General features: G+C 38.3%; 1 protein-coding gene across 3 annotated transcripts; it reads left to right on the top strand.

Moving 5' to 3' along the window:
- The first annotated feature begins 1,344 nt into the window (after positions 1 to 1,344).
- Positions 1,345 to 6,072, top strand: Qbp-1 (Queen brain-selective protein-1). 3 transcript variants are annotated; one of them, XM_011506059.1, is made up of 3 exons: positions 1,345 to 1,517; positions 3,566 to 3,777; positions 5,795 to 6,072. In XM_011506059.1, the coding sequence occupies exons 2-3, from the start codon at positions 3,583 to 3,585 to the stop codon at positions 6,017 to 6,019; spliced, it is 420 nt and encodes a 139-aa protein (XP_011504361.1). In that variant the 5' UTR covers positions 1,345 to 1,517; positions 3,566 to 3,582; the 3' UTR covers positions 6,020 to 6,072. The 3 variants fall into 3 exon arrangements, with proteins under 3 accessions (XP_011504361.1, XP_011504360.1, XP_011504359.1); XM_011506058.1 differs by lacking the exon at positions 1,345 to 1,517 and having other exon boundaries at positions 3,365 to 3,777; positions 5,828 to 6,072; XM_011506057.1 differs by lacking the exon at positions 1,345 to 1,517 and having other exon boundaries at positions 3,365 to 3,777.
- Positions 6,073 to 9,869: the final 3,797 nt, after the last annotated feature.

The following is a 9,869-nucleotide window of genomic DNA, read 5'->3' as shown; positions in this document are numbered from 1 at the left end:
TCATCGAACATTAAATAGCAATACTTATTATTTTAATTATTTTAAAAGACAGTACTACAAAAAACATCGAAATGACAAAATATTTCCAATAAGTAATGTAATTGGGAATTAAAAAAAATCGATAAATAATATTAAGTAATATTAATGATCGTTTGACAAAAGAAAATCTTTGTAAGTATATAAAGCACGAAAGTATTTAAAAAAAAATGAACTAAAAGTGTATTTATAAATTTAACACGTTTTTCAAAGTAGCATTATAATTATAAAAATATAAAATATTATTGTATAAATAACGCTAATTGGGAGTATTATGATTTAATATAAATTCAAAATATTTTTAGTTTAGAAAATGGAAAACAATGATCTATTTTTGTATCGAGAAAATTTGCATATTAAGTATCCGAAATTCATATTACTCATCGCATCAATGGTGACAGTAAACCAAAATAAATTTATCGTCTAAATGTTTTCAACTTTAATTTTTAAATATTATCATAAAGAATTATAGTAAGTAAATAATTGTCAGTCATCAGCGGATACAATGTCGAAGGTTTTTTTTCAACAAAAATTACAAAACAAAGCTTAATCAAATATTTCATTAAAATAATGTTTAATAAGTCTACTGAGCAAGCACTTATTATTATTATTAAATAAATTAAGTTATTGTTTATTCGAAGCTTTTTTGTCGAAATTCGTAATAATATTGGAATAGTTTTGTCAATATGAATACGTGAGAAAATGGTGTCTGTAATATTCATAAATTACATTAAAATGAAAAGAAGGAGCGGTAGACGAAGGAGGAGTAGTAGTAGTCGTCGTCGTCGTTGTTTATTATGCGTGTGTGCTAATAAGTACTCGTAGCACCACTATAGAAATGTAAACAACCCAAGGAACCGATCGTCCTCGCGTCCCGTACGAGCTCAGTACGTAACAACGTCATCCGTATCCACAGCCATGCGACGGAGCCGCCCGAGAATCGCGAACGCCGAGGTTGCGACAAAGTAAAGTCCCCCCCACCCCGCTGTTTACGCTCGTTGGCGAGAAGTTGCGATTAAGAAAGGAAAAACAGCAGCGAACGAGAAGCTAGCGGTAACGACAAGTCATTATGACAGAGGCTGAAAGTGCAACGAGGTATGCCTTCGGCCAACCCCGAGAAGCGGAAAGAAAGCGCGTGGGCGTGCGGGGTGCGACTGTTATTACTACGTTACTAGCCGCCGTTAATGCGGGGCTACGTATTATTAATCGAGGCGGACGATTAACATATTAAATAAATGTCAGTCAAGTGAGTCGTCAAGGAAGAGGAGGAGTAGGAGGAGGCTGACTAACAGGATGAAACGCTTTCCGGATGGGGCGGGCACGGGACTGGGAGAAGGCGAGTCCGGGACGCACGCCGACATCGCATGGCAACGGATCCTGCGGGACCGCCGGAGCTCCTATAAAACCAGCCGGCATCGCTCGACACCCTCACAAGTCGAGACGAACCTCCGCTACAAGCAGTACCCGCCAACAGCCGTAAGGTACGATAGATCCTTCTCCAAATATTTTGCGGCCTTGGCGGCTTTTGCGCCCCTTGCGCCCCCTTTATCGCAAGCTTGTTTTTACGCTCCCTCGTTCTTTAGGCGGTAAAGCCTTATTGGACGAGCGATCTCTCAAATTTACGGTCGTCGACACTTTTTAAAAGATACCCGGCCGGGGACTCGAACGACGGAGCCGATGTATCCAAGCCTTGAAATGGTATCGGAGACGTGAGATGGGGGATGGATGATGGCCATGGGTTTGTTGGGGAAGGGGGGAGGCGGTCATTCGTCGTATCCGACTTTTCAATAGCGCGCGCAAACGAGTGCGCAGAGCTGCAGTTTGTCTTCCGAGCCGATTTCTATGTTATTGGGACGTCGAAATAATAACGAACGATGCGTTATAATTGCGCGCTTCCGTGGGTATTGAATATTGTTGCTCAGGATCAGTTTGGAAGCTACTGTTGCTTGTTGCCCTCGGTACCTCGAAAATCATAAACTTTAACTTTCACGATTTATCGCACGATAAGCAGGCTATGAGCTAAAGTAGCTCGAATTTTTCATTTGAAATCTTTACGATAAATATGTAATAAAACTTCCAATCGCGACTTTACATTCGATGCCTGTCGTTGCAACGCTAATATCTCGCTTTAAATTCATTTGATGCGAAAAAACATACATATCAATGACACTGATGAAATTAAAAGGGAATGAGCGAGAGAGAGAGAGCGAGAGAGGAGACTTTGCTGGAGGGGGCGTGGCGGAAAGGTGGGGGAAAAGGGAGAGAACAAAAGCGTTGACTATTAACCTAATTTCAAGATAAAATTCATCATTTCATTATTGCAATGTAATAGCAAACACCGATAGCGCTACACTTTCTATTTTTAGAAATTAGATATTTATTTTAACTTTTATTTTCAAACTTTATCTCGAATAAACGATATTTATAGTAGCTACGTTATAGCGGCGATTAGGTATTGACAAAAATAATTAGCTCGAATCATATCAATCCGCGATAAACTATTATTTAGTTGATCATTCCACAATGCATTATTGAGGACTCCTGTCTAGTCATAATACAAACAAAACATAATTTAAAAAAAAAAAAAAAACTAATAAATATCATTATAAGCGATTTGACGTTTAAAAATATATGTATTTATAAAGCCATTTGATTATTTAAACCAAATAATAAATAATAAACGAGGTAGTTAATAACAATAGCCGATCTGGTATGTGGGTGAGAAAATTTAAGAATTATTAGACTTTGTAAATTTAAAATTTTTCGTAATAATGTTATCGTTGATTTTCTGATCGATTGAATCGAATAATGACGATATTTTTAATAAAAATATTTGTCCACGCGAATGAAAAATCAATGATATATCGGTGGCTCATCGACTATCGATAATCAGCGTTCAGAGTTTGGTAACATATGGTATGCGGAAGGCCCCGCCGAGCCACGCCGAGCCTCGGTCCGATGGTAAGTCCCGGGTGTTGCGATCGGCACCGAATCGTTAAAGTCCGACGAGAGGGTGAGAGAAAGCCTCTGGCGTTTCGTCAACCTGGTCGTAAAGCCGGTTCTCGGCCCTCCCTCTTCTCTACCTCTATCCCCCTCCCTTCCTCCCTCTCTCTCTCTCTCTCTCTCTCTCTCTCTCTCTCTCTCTCTCTCTCTCTCCCCTTCCTCCTTCTCCCACCGACCCACCCCTAGCCCTAATGTGTGCTTAGTTTTTCTTCCTTGATCCCCTCCTCCCCCCTGACGCCCTTCCGAACTAGAGAGCCGCTGGAAGGGGCCGAGACGGCGCGCTCAACCCCCGGCGCCAGCATCTATTTCGGAGCGGCGACGCTCGCAGGCACGCGGGTGTGGGTGCGCCGCCCGGCGACCGCCGGCCTCGTAGCTATTTTCGCGGTGTCCGCGGCCGATAAGCCGAATAGGTCGGTGCATCGTTATCTGGGGGCGTTGCGTAAGCCAGGCAAAGGAAGGGGGAGGGGGAGCCGGGCCGCGATGCCCGGGCACGTGGCTCACCGCGACTTAGCACGGCCTCTTGCAGATCCGCCGCGGGACGAGATGCGTGCCAGCCATACTGACTGCGCCCTGGTGTTGCTGCTGCTACTCGGGATACTGCCGCTTTTCCTCGGCCATCCGACCATCATCGAGCGCGGCGAGCAGAGGTCCGAGTGCGAGGGCTGCGCGGACGAGTGCGAAAAGTGCAAATACGGCTTCGCATTCTCCAATTGGTGCGGACTCAAAGAATGTCTAAAGGTGAGTAGCGTTCCCTCCTATGTCCCTTCCACCTCCCACTCCATTCTCATCATCATTCTCCAAACGCACGGCCGAGAACCAGCCAGTTACCCGGTACACCATCCTGTTCACCGATCCGTTCCACCACCTCGTTCACCACCTCGTTCGTCATCACATCAACCACCAGCGGTCCCGCCGCGCTTCATCGCAGTTCTGCCGAAATGGACCCCACGCGATTCGATGAGTGACTCGAGGACCCTTTGTCCTTACTCAATGGTCCACGCTCTAATTTGCCAATTATGAGCTGGAGCTGACTCGAGCCAACCCGCGCCGGATATCGATTGCTTCACGAGCGAATTCCAGCTGCGTTTCGCACGCAAAGTGCATTTTAAGGTCAAAATTACTATACTCAACGGCTTCCCTCAATATACCCCTTCTACCCTTAACGCAATCTGTATTTTAAAGAAAAAATAATAAACAGGCAGAGTGCTTGAAATGATCATAACGACCATTGCTCTACGCTTTATAATGGGCTGGGATTTTAAATCCACGTCAAATTCAACGGCAGACTAATTAAATCGAATTAATTAACAAACGTACAGCATTTATTTAAATTGTAATAGCAGCGACTTTGGCCAAGCAATTTTCACTAAAATATATCATTGGTATGTTGCTATTCGCTTTCATTAATAATCGATTTTGTATAATCTTATCGAACGAGGCGATACAGTTTCAAAAACAAATTATTTCTACTTTATTCGCGCTAACATTCGGTATATGCTTATAAAACTATATTTTTCCATTCGCATTTTTCAAGATCTTCAAGCTGTATATTGGAACAAATTTTATGGGTGATTATCATTTCGCAAGTCGTTCTTTAACCGTTAAGCTACAATTTAATATCTTTTAAATATCCTTGATGCCCTATTGACTAAAAATTTCTGACGCAAAATCTAAAATATTTAAGTAAAACATTGAAAATTTTACTGCAATAGAATATATTTTGAGAATAAGAAATAGACAGTCCGTTTGACAAGTGTGCATCTCATTATTTTCATTATCTATCTTATTTTCAATTTTGCGAAACTCGAAACTTTTGATGTAATGCCAATTTACAATTTAAGCTTTTTTAACTCCCGAAAGAAATTAGTAAGAGCGACGATTATACATTTTTACTTTTTCATAAAATTCTACGATCCATTTTTCTGAAATTTTAAATCCCTTATCTTATTATGATCGGTAAAAATTAAAAAAAAACGTTAAAGCAATGGATCTTACAACGCTGTCGTGTGTTTTTCGTATTACCAAAGACGTTTTCTAAAAATCTAACGAATTACTCTCGTTTAATAGTAATTTTAATTTTACATTATTTCTAACAATATCTAATTTTATATTATTTCTTCGCTGCTTATACGGATTTTGTGTAATTTATTCATATCGTTGAATAGGCAATTATGCACGAAAATTTATTGACGATACGAGCGCACGAGTATTTATTATTAGAAATTTAATTATCATTGATTAAGTAATCGTTTGTTGCTCGAAGGTAGAGAAATTCTAATCGTAACGTTCGATTATGAATTTCGCAACGCTTTACATTCGACACAAAAACACCGGATAAGGCTAATTATTATTATCTCTTCAGCCACGTGCATCGTATCCCCAAAATCACTTCGAAACACAAAATATATTCTAAAATTTATATAGGAAAATTCGACTTTTTATTTGCACTCTTAACAAAATTGTTTAACTCTCGAAACGTCCGTCGGCTAATGAATTTCACTTCGAGAATAGTATTTAAAGTATCATCTCGGGTACATTAAGTACGAATCAACTTTATTGATAAATCATTTAAACAAATTCCCCGGCCTAGCCTAATAAATTTATTTTGTTGACATCGTAACAAAAGTAAGTAAACAAGCCGAGCAAATTGTTTGAAAGAGCTCTGTCAACAAACAAAGCACTCGCTAGATAAATGCGACAATCTCATCTCGCATCGGAAGAAGCTTGTCAATTACAATAATATCCCGCAGTGAAGCCAATGTATGCAGAAGAGCGACTTGACTTCCAGGGCCCTGGTGAGATGTGCGGCGGTGTGCGCAACAAGTACGGCGCCTGCGGCGAGGGAATGTACTGTCGGTGCAACAAGTGCACCGGCTGCAGCATAGACACCCTCGAGTGCTTCTCGGGCTTCTGTCCAATCTACGAGCAGATGCAACTGCGCCACCCCGAGCACATGCAGGGTCTGCAGCTCGACAAGTAGAGATGATCGACGATGAGGAGGAAGCTCGACTAGGTCGACGACCCGTGACCACCCCCCCCCTCCATCGACGTCTCCCTATCCCTCGCCCGCTCACGATCAACCTTCCCTCTCCGCGCCCCATCTCGACCAACTCGACTCAGTTCCCCCCGCAACCGTGTTTATGATTATTTATTGCTCCATTCCAATCGAGATCTCAACTAGGTAACGTTTTATTATTCAAACTATTGTGATAAGTGTAGCCATTGGTCGGCGATCCGCCTCGACGGCCGCCTAAGCGATGGGATCCGAGCTTAATGACGCTGCCGCCGGCGAGTCACACCGACATTACACGCGACCCTGCGCCTCTGCGCGCGCGCGTGCGCTGACGTGTACGCCGGCGCTTATGTCTGTCTCTCTGTCTCTCTCTCTACTCTCTCCTCTCTGTATGTCTGTCTCTGTCTCTCTCTCTCTCTCTCTCTCTCTCCCTCTCTCTCTCTCTCTGCGCGTGGTATCGTGTGTTGTTGTGGATGCATGCGTGGGCGTGCGTGGGTGTGCACGCGTGCCTCCGAGGCTGAGAACCGCGATGGGGCGACGGCGCATTTTACTGGCTGTGAGGAAAACCAAACGAAAAAATAAACACAAACACACGCGCGCGCGCACACACACACAAACACACACCACAACCACCACCACCACGAACAACAACAACAACAACAACAACAAAATGAAAATAAATAAAATAATAACGAAATCGAGCCCACTCGATTCGATTTACCTTGCGTAGTAGCTACTTGTCGAACGATATACGTATAATATCGAAAAATAATTTCACTGCACTCTTACTTTAAATGTCTAATACGTACACGTGTATGTCAGCATAGGAAAACAAACTTAAATAAAAATAGAACAAAACAAAAACAAAAACAAAAAAAATAAAAAAAAAAAATAATAACAATAATAAATGATTAAAAAATGAAAAAAATAAGAAACGGAAAATTGTAGAAATGCAAAAGTGTCATTATCTGTATTGTAGGGCGCAATTTGATTTTGGAGGAAACAGTATTGTATATGGCCAGTGGGATATTATACGCGAGGACAGTATTTATCAATTGACTAGTCAACCAGTGTGCATTTAATCAATAAACAAATTAATCACGGATGAAGAATAAAGGGAAAAAAACACCTATTCGCATACTATACCGCGTAAACCGTCAATTAAGTTTTACTGGCATAAGCAACACAAATGCCACACACATTGTAACGTATACCGACTATTGCAATAGTTCTTTTCGCTGCTTTCGCGCAAAAGTACTCACTTGTTCATGTAACTTATGCGCTACTAGCGAAGAATTTGTACATTTTATGAATTACTTCATTCGACCGCTTCTTTGTTTAAGCTTTGACCTTTCAAATAAATAATGAATAGTATTAAAATCAAATTTGTTTTTGTCTTTATTATATTTTATTTACAAGTAATTGTCAAGTACTGTATGTGCCGAGTTTTGGACAATTTTTTTAGAAAAACTCGGACTATGCGGTGGTAACGCTTATAAAGTGACTATCCGAGGTGGTGTATAAACATTACTTCAACTACGCTATTTACACGCAAAATAAAACAAAAAAAAAAAACAAAAAACAAAAAAAAAAATAAATGAAAAATTATCTTCTAGCAAACATTAGTTGACATTTACAAAGTTTATTTCTCTATAATTAATGTAATTTTACATTTAATTAACAATTGATTTTTACATGTACCAATTAATTTCATTTCAGACATTTATTCTGTAATTTTTATTCTTATAAGTTACATTCCACAAAATATCTAGATCAATTGAAGTATCGATAATATGATTCTGACAATAGTAAACCCACTTCCCCCCTCCCCCCCCATTCACCAACCATTATGATGTGGAAAATAGAATTTGGAAAACTTTGTACGTCATCGCTAAAGTTCGAAGAAGTCATCGATTAAATATGAAAAAAATATTGCGCATATAGTTTTTAGATACGTTATACGATGCAGTTCACAATGTATACGCATTGAGATTTTCATTATAATAGTATTTTGATTAGAGTCTGGGAGCGCATCTGGAAATTTCGATCTAATTCAATATTATTCAAATTTTATAAAACTTTCCAATTCTAAAAGCTGTTCGCTGATTCGATACATCTAGGCGCCATTTTTTTTTTTTTTTTTTTTTTTTTTTTTTTTTTAATAACTATTTGCTTAACGAAGGTTTCATTGAATTTTTTATCGAGGAAATCTCTTAATTCATCTCAATTCGTCGTTGCTGTGACTATACTTAGCGATTGAAATCTTGAGGACAAATTTCATGGATGGAAATCCAAACGAACGTATCACTTCAAGTAAATGCATTGATTTCCCCAACAGTCAGATAGAGAAAAGTTATAGTGATATTATTAAGAAATTGGGAGGAGAAAAAACTCAAGGAAAATTACACGACTGCGCGTCTCGTTTACAAATTTTAAGGCTCTTACATTTAGCTACGATATTATAATTATCAAATCAAATTCTCACTAATCAATTTAAATTTGCCTCTTGACTCATAATAATTTAACCCTTCGTCGCTAATGTAATTAAACGATTTTTGTTACTTTGTTACATTCCAACGTACATTCATCAAAAATCATAAAACATTTTCAACTTCAATGGCACTTGTGTAAAATTTAAAAAATATTTTTTTAGAAAAAGAATATGATATTACCATCCATGCCTGATAGAACTGAAAACAATATGAATCGATCCACCTGCTAAGAAGTAAATTTATAGTCGATCGTTAGATTTTAAAAATAAAAACTGTCGTCGAGCTCTGCAAACAGAAAGTAAAAATATGCGCTTGCACAATTACAGTGCTCGTTTAACTCGATGCAGAACAAACTTATTTTGCAGCAGTTAAAAGATGATTTATGAGAGCTCGGAAATGTTTCAAGACCTATAATTATGAACGTATAGGTTTAAACTATGACTTATTTCATTTCAATGACTTTATTCGCTTCTATAACTGAATGATTTTTGTTGTTCTTATGATGTATCAAATTGATAATATAAAATTACATATAAAAATAGTATGATTTATATAAAAAAATTTTGCTCTAAACAACTCGTTTTCTTTTTTAATTTTTCAATACATACACGTAGAGTGTGCGCGCGTCCTTACACACACACACACACACACACACACCTATATATATATATATATATATATATGTGTGTGTGTGTGTGTGTGTATGTGTTACGCACGTATTTATACGTTTATTATATATGAATGCTTATATCGATAGTCCACGCAGTAGTAACGAATTATTGCACTTTACTTATCAATCTTTATGATTCTCAACACGAATATGTGCGTAAACAAGTCAATTGCTGGCCATTAGACATCACGCAGTATTTAATGTCGAAGAAATATTTTTTAATTGTTTCTTGCCATATTCGAATATTTGCAATACCTTTGTTGAACGGATGCGCTTAGAACGTAACAATAACAATTTGAATGAAATAACTATTTTTTTCCCGTAAATTAATTAATTATTAATCAATTAATGGAGCAAATGGTCTTGTTTGTATTAATTTGAAAATATATTGAGTTATACGGTAAAAGTAAATAAGCACTTGTAAGTACAATCTTAAAAATACATTTACTCGACATATGATACGGTAATGGTAATAAATTTTACATTTATATTTTAACAATATTCTTGTTGACCATTATGCATTTATTTATTTATAATTTTAATGTCCCGTCTTACAGTTTTAAGTACTCTTAATTGGATTTCTTTAAATACGAAAACGTTGTTACGTCCGTAATCACTTTTTCAATAACAACAGAGCTGTCTTTCTGACTTATTA

The sequence above is a fragment of the Ceratosolen solmsi genome, unplaced genomic scaffold (genome assembly GCF_000503995.2).
Source record: "Ceratosolen solmsi marchali unplaced genomic scaffold, CerSol_1.0 scaffold7, whole genome shotgun sequence".
NCBI lineage: Eukaryota > Metazoa > Arthropoda > Insecta > Hymenoptera > Agaonidae > Ceratosolen > Ceratosolen solmsi.
This window is presented reverse-complemented; position numbering and strand designations above follow the sequence as displayed.